General features: G+C 33.1%; 1 protein-coding gene across 5 annotated transcripts in view; it reads right to left on the bottom strand.

Moving 5' to 3' along the window:
* Positions 1 to 20,198, bottom strand: part of LOC105484296 (contactin 5) — a 1,362,583-nt gene that overhangs the window by 319,337 nt on the left and 1,023,048 nt on the right. For all 5 annotated transcript variants that reach the window (XM_071075496.1, XM_011745800.3, XM_011745801.3 and 2 more), the window contains one exon: positions 5,434 to 5,615. In XM_071075496.1, coding sequence (XP_070931597.1) covers positions 5,434 to 5,615 — 182 coding nt within the window. The remainder of the gene's footprint in view (positions 1 to 5,433; positions 5,616 to 20,198) is intronic.

The raw sequence follows: 20,198 nt of genomic DNA, 5'->3' as shown, positions 1-20,198 counted from the left end.
CTAAAGGGCACTGGCTTTGGCTTCTGAATAATAACATGGGGTGAGCAGACACCAAGACATGGTCTGCATTATGGAGAGTCTTTCATCTATCTGGGAAAGAAAAATCACAGGTTGGGTCACATTTAAAACAAACCTAATAACTTTAAAATCTAGCTTTTGTCAAGCCACCTATTTTAGGATATGGAAAACTGAAGAGGCATAGGGCACTTTAAACCCAGGAGCTGTTAAAGTCTCACCAGATGCACCGTACTTATGTAATACATTTGAGCTTCAGATCAGTCTCTGGGTTACATTTTATAAAACGCTAAGCAGATGTGCATAAAGAAAACTCTTGCTTATTATCTCTTGTCATTAGGAATTCTGTAACTCTCTACTGATGAATGCTAAGTGTTATTGGCCTCCTTTGTTGCTTCTGTACTGTTATGTATTGAGGAGTCAACATATCTTATCCGCATAGATCACTTTCAATATTACGACTCTCAGCTGTGGGCCAATGAGACGTAATGTGTTATATTGGAGAGATTATATGGTTGGGGGTGAAAATGGGTTCAAATTCTAGTGCTACCCTGCCCTTGCTCTATTATGTGACTGAGAATGAGTTATTTAACTGTAATGAGTCTCAGTTGTAATCTGTAGATAGTAATTCCTATTTAAATGAGCTACTTTGATGACAGAAGATAATATATATTGGTTACTTTCCTCCCAGTCCATTGCCCATGTGTAATGTTCAACTGCATTTTCTAGCAACTGTGAATATACATATGGCATCACTTTCATAATAACAGTAGAATTCAAGGCAAGAATTTTCTCTCCATACAATGGGATTGAAAACTGTCTTTAGGTATGAAATTATTAACCAGGAATCTACAAGTTTATATTGTTTCCTAGAGCAAATCTTTGATATATTTTAATAGCTAAACCATCTTTAAAGATCAGACCTAACATACATAAACAGTGTTTTGAAGAAAAGAAAAAAGAATAAAAATGAATGGCAAGGATTTTAATATATCGTACAGTTTTCTCTAACAGTAATAAAATGTTAAGTAAGTATATAGTAAGTAGAAATTATCTGCTCTCGATGCCACTCTCATCTCATGCCTTAGTTCAGGTTCTCAATGTCTCACTGAGAAGTAGCAAGCTATCCTTGGGGGTAGAGGCAGGAGCTGAATTCTCGTGTCACTGCCAGTTTCAGTTGGATTTTGGTTCTACTATTTGTTTTTAATGGATCCTGGGGTAATAAATCCTTAATATTTTGAGGCCTAGTTTCTCATCTGTCAAATGGGAATCCTAACACCTAAGGGTTATTGTGAGGTAATATATGTAAAGCACCTCATAGTAGTGTCTAGAAGATAAGCTCTTGGTAATCTTTAGTTCTCTTCATTAGTTCCGTAGTCTTTGCTGACTCTCATCTATTTTTCATAGTGGACATTGTAAAATGATGTGCATACCTAAAGCACTAATCTTTATAACAGTATAGAATCATAATAAAAATTATCTACTGTGTGCTGAACAGAATTCATAGGGCTAGATGAAAAAAAAAGAGACTGTTTTGAAAGAGCTTACAATCAAATTGCATGTGATAGAAGCCATTAACATTTGTGAGGATACTGTTCAGAGATTTTATGAAGATAAGGAAATCTATAATGCCACTCTACACTGAAAATGAAACTATTCCTTTACTGGATATTTAGTACAGTACAACTTACTTTTCTTTTAAGCATTCTGGTTAAAGGAATATTTTAATACTGATACAATTCCAGTTTAAAAAGTATATATAAACTGTGTGGAGATCATAGTGACTGTCTTTATAGAGTGACAAATTACTAGTTGGTGAAGCACATGATACACATTTAAACTCACAGATCACACATCTTTATATAATGAGATTTCTGTTTACATAAAGTATTTCCCATTTTGAGAACTCCTTATAATATAAAACTGCTTAAATGATGTTTGTCCTTCCTGCCTCCATCTTTTCCCCTTCAATTACCCCTTCCCTCCTTATTTTGTTCATTTCTTTTGTCATTTTGTCATTTTTCTTTTATTTTTAATTGAGAGCTTTACCAAGTAAGAGTTCAACTTGTATTAGAACTATAAAAACAAAATTTTCTATGATGAGTTAAAACCACATCTTTTTGATCAATCGTCAGAAACTAGAGAGGACAGAAATAACCAAAGAAATGGCTTAACCCATGAAAATCCTATTATCAAGAAAGACATACCAAGTAGAATATTTATGCAGTTTATGCTAAGGTTCAAATTATTTCCAAAATTTAGTATTTTAATTTCACCAAGTTTTATTTCTTTTTTATGAGTATTATTTTTAAGACCTATTTTTGTTATATTTGACATGTAAGTGTACCTTAATTTTAATTTATTTAACTACCATGGGCTTCTTTATGTTGTCTTTGTTGTTTTATGTTTACAATGTAGATACTGAATTAAAAACAGTAAAATATGTGGCTTAAATTTATGTGTACCGTCTCTATAGCACTTTTATAATGCTTTGACCAAGAAAAGGGACTAGAAATGCTGCCTTAGATCCCTGGTTCATTTTTTTGAAACTAATAGCTAAGCATTAGTATTCCTGCAATTGTACTTTCAAAAACAATGTGCTACAGGAAAGACCATATGTTTTCAGTACTCCATGAATATTGACCGTTTGGATAAAAACGGTAGCCTGTACTTCTGATAGAGCCCCAATTACAGAGCTTCCTACAGTAATTCACTATATTGAGAGAATATTCTAAATATAAACCATGGAGACGGTGAAACATCCATTCATCATGCTATCCATATCTACTGCCAGTCAAGTGGAAATGATGGCCAAGATCCTATCTACATTTTACAGAGTTTGATGGGGGAAGAAAGCCCTCATGTCAAACATGACAGTTTTAAAAGTACAAAAGTTGAATGAATGCATGATAACCGAGATACTTTTATTTTTTATTTGTAATACTTTTTGAGACATGGTCTAACCCAGGCTGGAATACAGAGGTACCATAATGGCTCACTGCAGCGTTGACTTTCTGGGTTCAGGTGATTCTCCCACTTCAGCCTCCTGAGCATTTGGGACTACAGGAGTGTACCACCATGCTCAGATGATTTTTTTGTGTTTTTTGTTTTAGAGACAGGTTCAGCTGCCACAGCCTCCCAAAGTGCTACAATTTCAGGTCTGAGCCACTGCACCTAGTTACCAAGATACTTTTAGAAGTGAAATAGGACAGTCTTCATAATTGTCCTAGGGCAACAGATGTAAAGTGGGATTTTCTAGAGCAAAGCAAGGTGTATGGCCTCCTGATGGAGCCTGGTAGAAAGCCACCCTAAACGTGGGCTAAAGAAAGAGTTCACATGCTTTCAAGATATATTTCCCACCTGTCACAAATATATGCCAAGTAGCTAGCTGGCCCAGTTTCTCTTTCTAAGGAACAATCTAGATTTTTTTTTTTTCTATTCAAAGTGATGCATGCTTTGAATAGGTTTGTCTTTACCCAGCTGGCCTACAGTGCATGACAAGGACACCCCAGATTGTTTAAGTAGCACTTTCTCACTAGAACGTACACCAGTAATATGGAGTGAAAGCAATTTTTTTTTTTTAAATTTCTGGAAACAGTCAGCATTACCTATGAATTAAGTAGCTGGGGTTAAGGGAGGAGGAAGTAGAGTTATGCTATGTAGGAGCCTCAGTCCCTAGAACATACAATCTAATTCTATTTAGGTGTGGGCCAGTTTTTAGAACACAGAAAATTGGTACTTTCCTCTGATAGCCTTCAGCATGCTTTACATGATTTGTGATTTTCAGTAGTAAAGTTCTGGTTGAACACTTGTCTTTCAGTATCAGATTTTTATCTGTACAGAGGGATGGTAATACTTCAAACTGTTGCCGTGAGAATAAAATGACTGTGTATTTTAATGTTAATCTTTGCTCCACTGGTGTAGAAAAAACTTTTTTTTCTATGGCTAGGGAGAGTTGTCTTAATGATTTGTTTTAGGAATTATGAACAGTTACAAACTTTGTGAATTTCATCCAAATACAATATTCATGGCCTAAAAACAATCAAACCACTGCTAATATTTCAATCTTAGAAACATTTAAATGTCTATGTCCTTTTCTTCCAGATGCTCTCCCCTGTTTAGCCCTTAAGATACCGATCCTCTCTAAAGCTTTCCCCGACTCCTCTGAGTAGAATGCAGTAGACTCTGCATTCCCACAGTCCTCTTCACATGCCTTTATCACTGCACATAGAATGCTCCACTCTAATGTGGGGTTTGCTTTTCATCTAGTCCAATGGATCACGAGTTACTTCAAGGCTCTATCGCTAGCATGTAGAGCAGCAAGAGGCACTTAACAAACATTAACCATATCAATGAATGAATGGATAAAATGTTCAATGCATAATCAATTTGGTTAGAGTGCTAAATTCCTAAAGGAGTTGTTAAAGATGAAGAAAGACTGGTTGAATTCAGATATTAATATTTTAAAGTACTCTTTAGGAGTTCCTGTAAAGGGCATTAAGCTTTTAGAACTGATCTTGAGATACAGGGACAGTCATGGTTTCCCGGAGGAAGCAGCCAACATGAAATTTGGATAACTATATATTCAAGGCATGTGTATTTGCTTATATCAATGCTCTAGCCTATTGCTTCTCTTTTTAGTGTCCTCATCTGGAAAATGAGAATACCCTAACTTACCCATTGTATATATTGTAAATCAAATATGAAAAGTGCAAACAACTTAGAACTTTTGAAGTAAAGATGAGATTGTAAAAACTTTTGAACCAGATATTCCTAATTCTTAGACACAACCTGGGTGATTGGCATTTTTGGACAGTATAAACACTTATAGGCTGTAGGGGCTATTTATTATACAGATGTATTAATTTAGGCCACAGGTCAGCAAACTTACTCTGAAAAACGCTCGATAGCAAATATTTCAGTCTTTGCAAGTCGGTTGGTCTCTGTCTCTATTTAATTCTGCATTGCCAGGCAAAATCTGACCTAGGTGATGTGTAGACAAGTGGGTGTGACTTTGTTCCAACATCATTTACAAAAAATGGCACCTGGGCAGGATTTGGTTGATGGACACTAGATTGGAGCCTCTGATTCTGACCAAGTTCTAGAATAAGTTAATAAGTTTAGTAAGATTTTTAACGTATCAGAGAATAGTGCTGGTGCCAGGGAAATAGCTCATTTTTAAGGACGTAAGTTCTGTATTCTGTACAAAGACACCGATAATTCCCCATTCATTTATAATGTAAATCATTTCTATGTGTAGGGTAATTTGACGTGATGCCTTACCATACAAAAGAAGTATGATTATAAATTATTACTTGGTTTTTATGCACCTAATAAACAATATTTACTTAAAGTTAATTTCCACTTTCAGTTTGACTTTTGGGACTACAGCAATCATGCTTTGCTGAAAACACTTACTGTATACTTGTAATTGTCCACGAAAGGAATTTTTTCCACGTGAGTTTTCAGCTCTGCACTCATAAATGCCTGCATCATCCAGCTGTACATTTGGTATTTCCAGCACTGCCTGAGATTTCCGCAGACGTGACTTACTAGGAATATAGCCATTAACCTTCATCCATGTGATTGTTGGAACGGGGCTACGAGAGGGAACAAAAATACTGTTAATACGCTTTCCACTATTAGGAACATAGATTCTGTTATCTGGTAATTTAAGCACTTAATAGGCTGAGTGCAATAAAATGTAATCACAATTAAGGACCATGTGCTGGTTGATATATTTCACTTTCCATGTGAGTTGTCTGGTAAGTAGATTATAAAAAACGTTTCCTTTTCTTTCATATTTCAGGAAAGAAATTCAAAGACAATACAAATTGTAACCAATTATGATTTATTTTTAAACACACTGGTAGCCAGATGCGGTGGCTCACACCTGTAATCCCAGCACTTTGGGAGGCCAAGGCGGGCAGATCGCCTTAAGTCAGCAGTTTGGGACCAGCCCGGGCAACATGGTGAAACCCTATCTCTACTAAAAATACAAAAATTAGCCGGGAATGATGGTGGGTGCCTATAATCCCAGCTACTCGAGAGGCTGAGGCAGGAGAATCGCTTGAAACCAGAAAGCAAAGGTTGCAGTGAGGCGAGATTGCACCACTGCACCCCAGCCTGGGCAACAAAAGTGAAACTCCATCTGAAAAAAATAAAACAAAAAACAAACAAACAAAAATTGTTCTGTTTTTATAAACGACAAGAGTAACTTGACAAAATTACCAATATGTGCTTATTGCAATGAGTCAAACAAAAGGGTTATGAATTAAGTAAATTAAAAACTTGTCCTGCCTCCAACCCTGCAAATCTTATTTTTCTGGCCAAATAGCAAACACAATTTACACAGAATCTCCCACTTCATCTCCATGAAGCATATGTTCACACATATAATGAGTTATTTCTGTTTTCTTATTTTTAAAATATAAATTTTGTATATTTGCTGTTTTATTATTTAAAGATCATATTCAATACATATTAGCCTGACTTATTCTGCTTAATAGTTGCATATTATTTCGTTGTGTGGATGTACCAGTTTTAATCAACTGCCCCCTTGTAGGTAAACATTGAATGCAGTCAAGGTTTTTCTTTTTTTCTTATTTTTTAAAATATTTTTTGAAACAGAGTCTTGCTCTGTCGCCAAGGCTGGAGTGCAGTGGCACGATCTCAGCTCACTGCAACCTCTGCCTCTCAGAAGCAATTCTCCTGCCTCAGTTTCCCAAGTAGCTGGGATTACAGGTGCACTGCCACCATGCCCTGCTAATTTTTGTTTTTTTAGTAGAGACGGTGTTTCACCATGTTGGCAAGACTGGTTTCGAACTCCTGACTTCAAGTGATCTGCCACCTCGGCCTCCCAAAGTGCTGGGATTACAGGCATGAGCCACCACGCCCGGCCTGTTTTTTCTTTTTTTAATCATTAAAAAGCAATGTTGCTATAAACAACCTTGCACATATTTCACGTACTATTCTATTTTCTCTAGCAGTCTTTCACAAAAGTGGGACTGATGGATCAAAGGACATGCACATTTTCAATTTTAACAAGTACTGCCAAATTGTTTTTCAATTATATATGAGCACTTTCCCTACTTATTGTTAATACGTGATACTGTTTCCCTATATCTTTGCCAGTATTGCATTTGATCAATCTTCTTAAAGTTTTGTTAGTATTTATAGGTTAAAAATGATATTTTATTGCTTAATATTTTCCTGAACCCTAAGGAGGTTGAACATCTTTTCATGATTTTATTGGCCACTTGCATCTGCATTTCTGTGAATTCTTTGCTTATGCTGTTTTATTTTATTTTGCTTGCTTTTTTATTTGCTTATTTGTGTTAATTTCTTAGAGTTCTTTGTGTTTTAGGACCATCAAACTATTCTTCCCCAGTGTACTGTTAGCTTATTATGGGGCCTCTAATACAATTTTATAATCATTTTTGGGGAGAAGAAAACATGTCTACAGTTTCCTTCGTGACTTCTGATTTTTTTTCCTGTTTACAAAATTATCTATAAACCTAAGTTTGTCAGTATTTTCTGAAGCATTTGGTAGCATTTTCTATTACTTTAAAATGTTTGGATCTTTCATCCAACTGGACTATATTTGTGTATTGGTTTGAGATAGGGAATGTAACTGATTATTTCAGCATCATTAAGTAAGTACAACTCCTTTTCCCACAATATTTAAAATGTTGCTTTTGTCATAGAATATGTTCCCACGTACTTGAATCTGCTTCAGGCTTCTCAATTCTGTTCCACTGATTTATTTAGTACTATATATATTTAATACACTTCATGCTTTGGACCCAGTCGACTTTTTCAGTTTGATTTCTCACTACTTCTTTCCAGATATCCTGACCCAGAAACACATCCCTCTGTGTTTCCAATCATATCTGTTAAAATGCTACATCTCCTCTGGGACCTGTCCTAAATGCCTCCCCTTCAGCAAAGTCCTAATTTGTGTAGCCAGCTAGAATTTTTTCTTTTAAATAACAAAATGCTTTGTGTATCTTACTTATGTCCCTTGTAACAATCTACCATAGATTATAACTGTTAAGTGTAAGATATTTTCCCATTATTTTCTCCTAAGGAATGATAGCAATGTTCTCCATTATAAATGACATTATGATAACCACCCTTATGTATATTTGAATACTTTTCTGCTTTATTCCTTAGGAATAAAACATAAAATTGAAGTTGCTAGATTAAGGAGTTGGCAATTTTTGCTTGCTGGTATAGGTGCATATATTCAATGTCCAGAAAGGATGAACCCTGCATTTTGGAACATCCTTTACATCAGTGTGATATTCTTTTAACAGATGCTAGAATTTTTGCATATATTCAGAGGTGAGATTGTCTGTAGCTTATCAAGGTTGTTTGTGAGCTTATTCATTGGTGAGTTCATGGTTTGTTTACAGACTGATTTGACAGATGCAGTATCATAATGATGAGTGATTTGCTTGGTAAACAAGCCAGAATATTCCTATTTTCTGTATTCTGTATCAACTTAAATTGTAGGGAAATGATATTTGCCTTCAAACACTGATAGGATTCTCACAAAGTTACCTGGGTCTGCCACCATCAGTGGAGTTAGTTTTTTGACTGTGTTTTCCTTGACTGTATTGTTTAAATTTCTGCTTATGCCAACTTTGGCAATTCACATTTCACTAGAAAATCAACTATTTTATCCATAATGTCAATGTTTTAGCAGCAAGTTATACAAATTGTAATTGTGTAGTTTAAAATAGTCTTAATCACAGGTAGTTACATATTCTAGTAGTTAAGTGTGGGTTCCGCAGCCAGATTGACTGGCTATAGAGGTAGCACTGCAACTACAAGTCATTTAACATTTCATTTCTTTAGGTTCCTCAATTGTAACGTATGCTAGAAATATTACGAATTATGTCAGAGAGTAGTTGTGAATCTTGAAAGATTTAAACAGCCTGGCACAAAGTAAGTAGGCAAAAAACCCTAGTTTACAGTAATAAAATGATGGTCCTTGTATATTCTTTATAATTTATATCATATGAATATATGTTTTCTGTATTTTTGCTCACAGAAATAGCATTACATATTGGTTAGGAGTGTGGACCTTTAGAGAAACCTGCGTTCTAATATGATTTGGACACAAAGATGCTATGTGACCTTGGGAAATTTGCCTAAGTTCTCTAAATTTTGTTTCTCATCTGTAAAATGAAGATATTTGTTTATTCCTCTAAAATGCAAATATCTTTAGGGCAGTGGAATTTTGTTTAGCAGTATGTCCCCAGTGCTTCATATCATGTTTGGTATATTGTTAATAAATGCTTATGAAATAAATGAACGATTGTCAAAATACTATTTTGAGGATTAAGTGAGATAAATTCTTACGAATTACTTAGTGAAATACATGGCATACTGTAAGCACTCAATAAATGTTAGCTATAATAAGTTTTAAATGATTGGCTATGTCAGAAGTTTGTCTATTTTGTTGGTCTCTAAAATAAACATTTTAAGTTTTTATTAATTTTTTTGTTTTTAATTGATGAGTTTCTATTTTACAATTTACTAATTCCTCTTTTGCAACCAGTACATTTATACTATACTTTAACTTTTTGAGCTGAATGATCAGTATAATTATTATTCATGATTAATAATAAAATCATATGACTATCCTTTCTGCTGATAGGAAACATATAGCTACATATGGTATGTGTTGATACATAGAGTGATGTACAGTTTTCACTTTCTTGAAACTGCTAAGCCAATCTTTGTAGTCATGTGCAGAATTCATTTTTGGTACAAGTTCCATGTTATTGGAAAAAAGTATATTTATGATAAAAGTTTAAAAATTAGTTTCTATATGGCTTTTGTTAGTTGTCATTCAGATGTTGTTTTCATGTTTTTAATAATTTCAGAACAGTTTACCTCCTGTGAAATCCTTGTACACTAAAATAAAATAACCCATATCAATAGATGCAAAGTAGTCTGCTTGAAGCAGGATTGAGGGTCCCGGAGTTTGCTCACTCCTCCCCCAACTCCACAGAAAACTACTACTGTATATCCTCTTTATTTTCATCCAGATTGATCAGTCAGACTGAGATAGGTGTGTTAATTTCCCCTTACTATCAATACTACCAGTATCTTCTTATATGTCTAAAAGTTTTATTTTGTGTTTTGATTTTCTCTGAAAATACATGTTCATGAAAGTTATTATTTTTAGAGTTTTAATTATCTTTTACGAAGTGCAACGACCTTATTTCTAATTTTTGCTTTAAATTATCTTTTTAAAAAACACTCCATTAACCTCATGCTCTTTGCCTATTTCTCCTATTATTTTTAGCTTTTTTTTTTTTTCATGGTATGTCACTTTGTTTTAATCTAATTTCCTCTAAATGGCAAATGGTTATATTTAATTTTTGACTTAAAAGCTATATTTGGTAATCTGTGTATTTTAATAATGGAATTTTACTTTTTGATTTTATTGCTCCAATTTATTCAATTGTTCTTATTCAGTTATCCCAGAATCACAAAATACAGAACAACACATAACTTCATATTGAATGTTCATAGCAATGAAACTTGGAGTAAAAATAATCATGGATTAAAAATGATCAAGGAAGACATGACAATAAAAGTAAATATGCAGATTAAAAATAAAACAGAAATTTAAAAACAAAAATATAATCATAAAAACGTAAAACTCAATGGCTGGGTTATACAACAAATTAGACATAGTTGAAGAGAATATTTCCAAAAGTGTTAGATAGATTAGAGCTTCATATACAGAATGAGGCACTGAGAGGAAGAAAACACATAAATATGGGCCTCAGTTAGTAGACATGTTATATAAAGCTAAAGGGTATAACATAAGTCCAATCCAAGATAACAGATAGATATAGAGACAGAGAGAGGAAGAGATGAGAGAGCGAGAGCGAGAGAGGGAAGACTATGTAATATCTGAAAAGTATTCAGCATGCCATTTTCCTAAAATGAAGGACATGAATTCATAAACACAGGAAATACAATATATACAAAGCATGACTAAAACCACAGAACACCAATGACATACATTAAAAGTAGCCAGAGAGGGAGACAGGTAATTTACAAAATAGCAATGATTAGCATGTCTACTGGCTTTTCAACAGCAGCAATGGAAGCAGGTAAAGATGTTGGAACAATTATGTTCAACATAGTGGAAAAGAGAGGAAAAGCATCTATAAACTAATAATTTTGTATCTTGTAAATTTTTCTTTAGGAGTGCAAAAGGAGATAAGGATATCAGATCTACAAAAACTGAACAAGTTTTTCACCAATAAACTATTACTAAAGGATATACACTTCAAGAAGGAGAATAATGACTCTAGAAAGAAAGTTTAAGATGCAAGAAGTGGTAAGAAAAAACAAAAATAATAGTAATAGCAACAGCAATAAAATAATGTGCATGTATATAAAGAGACAGCACTAAAATGCTGACCCAAAAGAGTACATAATTTAAGAAAAAGAAGTTATAAGTTAATGTATCCTAAAATTCTTTCATTTTGAGGAGGAAGACGGTTAAGATATTGATGAGCTTTTAACTTTAGAAATAAATAGTGAAATTAATGATAAAATCATAAAATAGTAGAAAAGATGATTATAATTTTACAAACAAATCAGGTATATAGCAAAGCCTGGAAACCTCATCTGTTCATCTGTTCCCCAAATCCTTTTTTTTTTTTGATCTCCTGGACATACATTTACTTTTTTTTTTTTTTTGGCTATGGCTATGATGATTTCTGGAAATCAAGTATAGTAGAATTGTTTTTAAAAATCTATGAATATCTACTCTTCCTCTGTTGGATAGTTTGAGATCAATACCCAGAGTAAATATGTAAGTAACAAGTTGAAAATAGCAGAACTGAGTTTCTAAATGACTGTGTAGAGGAAAGTACAAATTACCTCACCAATGCTAACTAATAACATTCTGTCAGGTGTTACATGAATGAGATATAAATGTATACCTTGCCAAGCTCCAGACTTTCTAGGGTTTATTTTTTATACCTTCTAGCACTATCTTACCAATGTAGAACTTAGTACATAAAAATGGAAATGTGTAACTGACGTGACAAGACAGTAAACACTTGGAATTGCCAGAACAGTGAGGATGAAGATGGAAAGGAATGCATAGTGGAGAATGAGATCAAGTTTCATGCTATTCAGTGGTAAAACATTTTGTAAAACTGTCATCCTTGAGAGCTTGGAAATGTACTCTGAAATGCTTCTAAATCCAGGAAAGGAGTTACAAGATAGAACTTAAAAAATGTGTGTTGATTATTACTAGCTACGTTCATTGAATTATTAGAAGAAAGAGATGAGCTCAGGAAAATAGTGGTTAGCTTTTTGGGAGAATAAATGAAAACAGAAAGAATGAAAAATGTGGGACCTTGGTCAGTATAGCGAATTAATTGAAAAACTGGTCTTAATTCTCCATCACTGCCTGTATTTAAATCCTTTGCTGGGTAACTATGCACATCATACCATTAGAAGATGGAGTCTGGTAACCCATGCTTTGAGTATGGCTTGCCTTATGATTTGCTTTGGCCAGTATATTGTAGCTTTAAGTCTTTTGTGCTGCTCTCTCTCTTGGACCCTTGCCTTTACCATGAGAACAATCAGGAAAATCAGGATACAGAACATTTGTATAAACCCCAGGTTCTTCCTCATATCTCTTCCCAATTATCTCACCCATGTCCCAGGCAATCAATGATCTGATGTCCATAATTTAGGAACACTTTCACCAGTTTTATGCTTTCATATAAATTGAATAATATAGTACACACTGAGCATGACTTCTGTCTCTCCGTATAAGACTTATCAGATTCATTTAAGTTGTTGTGCACTTCAGTAGTTAATTCCTTTTAATTGCTGAGGAGTATATCAATATATGGATATGCTACAATTTGTTTATCCAGACACCTGCTGACTGTTGGACATTTGTTTTTCAGTTTTAGGCTATTATGAATAAAACTTTGTACAAGTATTTTTGAACACACATTTTTAATTCTTTTGGGTAATTAAAAAGCATGGAAATTCTAGAATGTATGGTAAGTAAATGTTCAACTGTTTAAGTATTTACCAGACTATTTTTTCATTGTACCTGTATAATTTAACATGTTTACCAGCAATGTATGAAATTTCCAGTTGTTCTACATCTTTGAAAATACAGGATGAGTTTGTGTCCTTTGTAGGGACATGGATGCAGCTGGAAACCATCATTCTTAGCAAACTATCACAAGAACAGAAAACCAAACACCGCATGTTCTCACTCATAGGTGGGAACTGAAGAATGAGATCACTTGGACTCGGGAAGGGGAACATCACACACCGGGGCCTATCATGGGGAGGAGGGAGGCGGGGAGGGGGCAGGGATTGCATTGGGAGTTATACCTGATGTAAATGACAAGTTGATGGGTACTGACGAGTTGATGGGGACAGCACAGCAACATGGCACAAGTATACATATGTAACAAACCTGCACGTTATGCACATGTACCCTAGAACTTAAAGTATAATAATAAGAAATAAATAAATAAATAAAAGAATAGACAAATGTGCAATCTGCAAACCAATAATGTGGAAAAGGAGAAAGCTGTTGACCCAGCAGCCCATTAGATTGTGTAAGTGAAGGACTCTCTCAGTGCTACTCACCATTGCAACTCTTAAGACCCAGCACATGCCTTTATGTAACGGACATTCAATATATGTGTTGATTGAATAAATAAGTGAAAATAAAAAAAAAGAAAATACTTGATATTATCAATCATTTAATTTTAGCCATTTTGTACTAGTGTAGTGATACTAAAGTGTGGTTTCAATTTATGTTACCTGATGACTAACAACTTAGAGCTACTTTTGATGTTTTTATTAGCCATTGGCATATTCAAATCTTTGGTTCATTCTTATGTTGCATTTTTTCCTTCCCAGCATTAAATGTAATAATTATTAGTTCATACTGGATACAAGTTCTTTATCAAATATATACTGCACATATTTTCTTCCAATCTGAGCTTGCCTTTTTATTTTCTTACTGTTGTCTTTTGACACAAGCAGGTTTCAATTTTGATGAAGTTCTTGTAATCCTGTTGTTGTATTCTTAGTGGTTTTTCATTTTCTGTCTTAAGAAGTATTTTCTGACTCCAGAAAGTAAAAAGTGAAGATATTTTTCTATGTATTTGTCCAGAATTTTCATAGATTTACATTTAGGACTATGATCCAATTTAAGTTTATTTTCTGTTCATGGTACAGGATACGGTTAAAGGATCAATTTATGTAACATAGATATCCCCATGTTTCAGCACTACTTATTCAAAATATTACCATTTCCCTACTGAATTAATTGGCATTTTTTTTGATGGACCTTAGAAGGTGGGTAAATTTCTGACCTTTCTTCTGTTGCATTAATCTATAAGCCTATCTTTATGCCAATGTCTCATTTTCTTGATTATCATTACTTTTAGAATAAATATTGAGTAAATCTTGAAATTAAGTAGTGTAAGTCTTCCAAGTTTGTTTCTTTTTCTACCTTTGGCTATTTCATTTGCTTTGAATTTCATGTAAGTTTCAGAAATAGCTTGCTAAATTTTACAAAAATAGAAGCAGGCTGGGATTTTGACTGGATTATGTTTAAACCATATATCAATTGTGAGAGAACTGACTTCTGAACACTATTGAGTCTTGTATTCCATGAACATGGTATATCTTCTTATTTATTTCGGTATTCTTTCATTTATCTCATAAATGTTATATAAATTCTCAGTGTACAGGTCTTGTGCATATTTTGTTTACTTTATCCCTAAATACTAATTTTAGGGTTTTTGTAGTTGATTCCTGAAAATATACCTACACATTTATGCCACCTGCAATCAGAGGCAGCTTTATTTCTTCCTTTTCCATCTCAAAGCCATAATTATATTTTTAATGCCTGACTATATTGTCCAGGTCTCCCATTAAGTGTGGAACAGAAGTGGTGACAAAAGGAAAGGGGAAATATTTTAGTCTCTTACCATTATGACGCCGAATATTGACGTTTTGTAGGTGTCTTTTGCCTAGATAAGAAAGTTTCCCTCTAATTCTACATATTTGACGGTTTCATTATGCGTATTAGATTTTGTTATATGCATTTTCTGTATTTACTAAGATGAATGTAAGATTATTTTCTTTTATTCTACCTGTGTGACAAATTATATAAATTGATTTTTAATAGTTAAAACAACTTTACATTCCTGAGATAAATCTAAGTTGGTTGGGCATGTTATATAATTTCTTCTTTACATGTTTGATAGAATTCCTTAATGAAACTAACTGGGCCTCAATTGTTTTATAGTACAAAGGTTTTTAATTAAAAATTTAATTTCATTGATAGATACGGAAAAAATCATATTTTCTGTTTCTACTTGTGCCAGTTATAAGAATGATTTATTTTAAGGAGCTTCTTTATTTGACCTAGCTGTAAAATTAAATGTTGTCAATTAACATTGCCTTCCTGTACTTTAAATGTTTTAGGATAGAGATGTAGCGATGTTTTCTCTTTCATGATTGTTACTGGTTATTTAAATTTTATCTCATGTTTTTGATGTTTATCAGTTTTATTAGTATTTTCTAAAAATTATATTTGTGTTTTACTTTTTCCCTATCATCGGTCCATTTTTAATTTTATTGATATCTACTACTTAATCTTTCTTTTATTCTATCTTTGATCTTAAATTGATTTCATTTTCCATTTGTTTAAGGTAGAAGTTTAGATAATTAAATTTTGAATTTTCCCTTTTAAAAGATAAAAAATTTACTTGTAAGCATTGCTTTAACTATGTCACACACGTTGTGTTTTCATTATTATTCGGTTAAAAATATTTTCTACTTTCTTTTGTGATTTCTTCTTGATAATTTTGTTATTTAGATGTGTGTTTTGAATTTCTAAATATTTGGTGTTTTTTTAAGTATTCTTTTGTTTGATACATTAATTTTGTTGCAATTAGAGAGCATACACTCTTCATTTTTATTCTTTTTTAGGAGTAAGACTTGTTTTATGTTTCAACACATAATTTATCTTGGTGAATATTCCATTTGCAGATAAGTATATTCTGTTGTTGGTTGGTAGAGTTCTTTAAATATCAATTAGGTCAAGTTGGTTAATAGCTGTGTTCATGTCTTCTGTACTTTAGTGATTTTCTGTCTTCTTGTTCTTCTTATAATTGATAAATTACTGGAGAAGAAGGTTATTTACTGATTTTCTGTCCTGCTGTTCTTGTAATTGATAAATTACTAGAGAAGAATGTTAAAATCTCCAACTATTATTGTAAAATGTCAATTTTCTCTTAAGTACTGTCAGCTTTTGCTTCATACATTTTAAAGCTCTGTTACTAGGTCCATATACATTTTGGATTTAAATGTCTTCTTGAGAAGTTAGTCTTTTTATTATTATAAAATGTTCATCCTTATCTTAGGCAATACTCTGTGCTACAGTATACTTTGATATTAAGATACTCTCTTCAACTTTCCTATGATGAGTATTTGCATGGTACATCTTTTTAATCTTTCTGCTTTTAACATATATATCTTCCTATATAAAAAAAATCATTTTTAAAGTTGCTTTCTTGTAGATAGTATATTATAAGGTCTTGTTTTCAATCCAGTCTGACAATGTTTGTCTTTGATTTAGTTTGTGAATTTACATTTAATATAATTACCTGTGGTTGGGTTTAAGTCTAGTATTATAATATACATTTTCTGTCTATCCCATCAGTTTTCATTTTTTTCTCTTGTCTTATTTTTCAGTTTTTAGTATTTCATTTTAGTCTTATATTAGTTTATTTAATACAGCCTTTTGTTTTTCGTGCTATGTATTTGCTTATTTTAAGGTTTGCAATATGTATCTGACAATATTAGGCTTACAAGTTCTCCCTCCTACCCCTTGTGCCATTCTTTCATACACATTATTTCGACATACTTTATAAACCCTCTAACACATTATTATATATTTTTCTTTACAAAACAAGTGGAAATAGAAAATTGTGGAAATTAAAAACAGCAAATATACTTTGTATGTATACATATATTTAAAAAAACATTTCTTGCTCTTTTTTTGTGGAGTTTTAAAACATATATTTACAAATGTATTAATTAATTTTTGTAGGGTGTATAAGAAATTAGTAACAGTGGTCACTTCCAAGGAGGGCAAATGCATTGTAGGGAGAAGGCTGACTCTCTCATTGTATATTATTTTGTACCTTTTTAATTTTATGATATAAATATATTACCAACCAAATAAGACATTTAAAAAAAAAGTAAAAGTAAATAAAACAGTATTACATTTCCTGCAATCTAAATAATTTTCCTTAACATTTTTTGTGCTGTTTTCTCCTGCAACAAATTATTTTAGCTAAAAATGTCTTTATTTTTAAAAGAATAAATGTATTTAATTTTTGGAAGAATATTTTCACTAGATACATAACTCCAAGTGAATTATTTAAGATTCTCTTTTTATTAGTTCTTTTCATCAATTATATTATGTTGTATCTTCCAATGTTTTTCTTTGTTTTTATCCTGTTTATATTTCATTGAGCTTTGGAGATCCACAGGGTTAAGTTTTACAACAATATATATATTTTTATATTCTTCAAAATATTTTTGGTGTATTCCTCTCTTCTGAGACTAAACCTTGATATATGTTACATAACTAATTGTTCCATAAAGCAATAGCCATAATTCCTTTTTATTTCTCTTTATATACTATATTTTACAGTTTGTAACGCTCTATGTTCAAATTCATTGATCTTTTCTTCCACAGTGTCTAATCCACTATAAATCCAATCTAGTAAATTTTTTCACTATTTTTTTTTTAATTCTAAAACTTTCATAAAGATGACTTCTATTTCTCTCTTGATTATATTGATGTTTTCTTTTAAACGACTGTATTAGAATTCTCCAGGGAAACAGAACCAACAAGAGATAGATTTATACATATATATATATATATGTATTATGGGAATTGGCTCACACAGTTATAGAGGTCGAGAAGTCCCACAATATGCTGTCTTCAAACTGAAGAACCAGGAAAGGTTTCGATGTAATCCAGCCTGAGTCCAAAGACGAACCAGGTGATCTGATGATGCAACTTTATTTGAAGTTGAAAGTTTGAGAAATTGGGGGCCACTGATATAAGCCCCCAAGTCTAAAGTCCAAGAAACTTTAGTTCTAATGTCTGATGGCAGGAGAAGATGGATGTCCCAGCTCCAGAACAGAGTGCACATTCTTTTTAATTAATTAATTAATTAATTTCTTTATTTTGAGACCAAGTCTCGCTCTGTCACCCAGGCTGGAGTGCAGTGGCACAATCTCGGCTCACTGCAAGCTCTGCCTCCGGGGTTCACGCCATTCTCCTGCCTCAGCCTCCAGTAGCTGGGACTACAGGCGCCCACCACCGTGTCCGGCTAATTTTTTGTATTTTTAGTAGAGACAGGGTTTCACTGTGTCAGCCAGGATGGTCTCAATCTCCTGATCTCGTGACCCACCCTCTTCAGCCTCCCAAAGTGCTGGAATTACAGGCGTGAGACACTGCACCCAGCCTCTTTTTTCTTTTTAAAAATTCTGTGTCCTCATTGGATTAGATAATGTCCTGTCATGCTGATGAGGGTAAACCTTCCTTACGAAATCTACTGATTCAAGTGACAATCTCTTCTAGAAACACTGTCACAGAGAAACCCAAAAATCATGCTTTACAAACTATCTGGGTATCCCTTATTCCAGTCAAGTTGACATCTAAAATTAACTATCACAATGATAAAACATATTAAGAGCTGCCATAAAAATACTTTTTTTGTTGTTTATTCCAACATTTCTGATATTTCTGGGAATGTTTTATTGACTGATTTATCTCCTGTTTATAGTCCATATATGCTTTTTGTTGTAATTTCTTCACATTTCCAGCAATTTTTGTTAGGGGCTTCACATTATCAGGTCTCTGAATTTTGTTTTTGTCCTTTAATCATTGGCAATTTTTTTTCTGGCATGCAGCTAATTTACTTGTGGTTTAGTTTAATTCTTGTGAAACTTGTTTGTAATCTTTTTTAGGGTGAGTTCAGAGTAGTCTTTATTTTAGAGCTAGATTACTCCTACTCCTACTCCTATGGCCTGGTCTTTTTTTCACTCTCTACCAAATGAACCATGTATTCAAAGAAGTTTTATCTGTGTAACTGGAGTTTGAAGATTTCCCAACCCAGTTTAATATCTGGTTTTTTGTTTGTTGGTTTTTCAGGTTTTCTGCGTTTTTGTTTTTGTTTTTTTTTTCCTTCTCTACTAGTTTTTCTTAGTTTTTCCCCCTGTGCATTCAGAGCTTAGTATTTGTTCATAAACTCAATGAGATCCCAACGCAGATGTCTGGAAGTTGTTCTTTGTGTAACTCCTCTATTCCTGTTACCTGCCCTATTAATTTCAGTCACCTCAGATTCGTTGATCTCCCTCTCTGTCCTTTCAGCTCCGTGAAACTTGTGATCATCTTGGGTTTCTCCTTTCTGGGTCAGTTTCTGATAAAAAAAAAAATTCCTCGAAGAACACTAGGATAATGGTTAACTTCACTGTTTTTTATTCTCTGAGGGATCACATTCCTGCAATGCCTGTTATCTAATATATGAGAAAAACTGTTCCATATATTTTATTCAGTTTTTTAGTAGTCTACAGTTGAGGCCTAATATGGTACAAATTACCTAGCCATGTTTATTAGTGGCAGTGCAAAATTGTTTTAATAGGGGAAAAATTAATCTAGTAACAATCCAAAATCTAATAATAGAATAATGAATACATATGCTTTATATGTTTACACATTAGATGATTTTTTATTAGATAAAATAAATAAATTACAATTACCTTGAACACTATGGAGAAATCTTAAAAACAAAGATTGAAGAAAAAAAGCAAATCACAAGTGACTATGTATGCCATAATGCAATCTCAGCAATGTCAAAAAATGAAGCAAAAATAAAGAATATACATTAAAATATATATCCATGCATCATAATGTCTTAAATCAAAAAGATGTGGAACACATATTTCAGGATGTTGGTTCCCTCTTGAGAGAAGACAGGCAGATGGGATTGAAGAATATCATGCAGTGAGCTTCAAAATTATTGTTACTCTTGATACTGTGTTAGTTCTCCAGTTGGTTACTG

Source organism: Macaca nemestrina, chromosome 12 (genome assembly GCF_043159975.1).
Source record: "Macaca nemestrina isolate mMacNem1 chromosome 12, mMacNem.hap1, whole genome shotgun sequence".
Lineage (NCBI taxonomy): Eukaryota > Metazoa > Chordata > Mammalia > Primates > Cercopithecidae > Macaca > Macaca nemestrina.
Note: the sequence above shows the minus strand (reverse complement) of the source record. Positions and strands in the feature narration are given on the sequence as shown.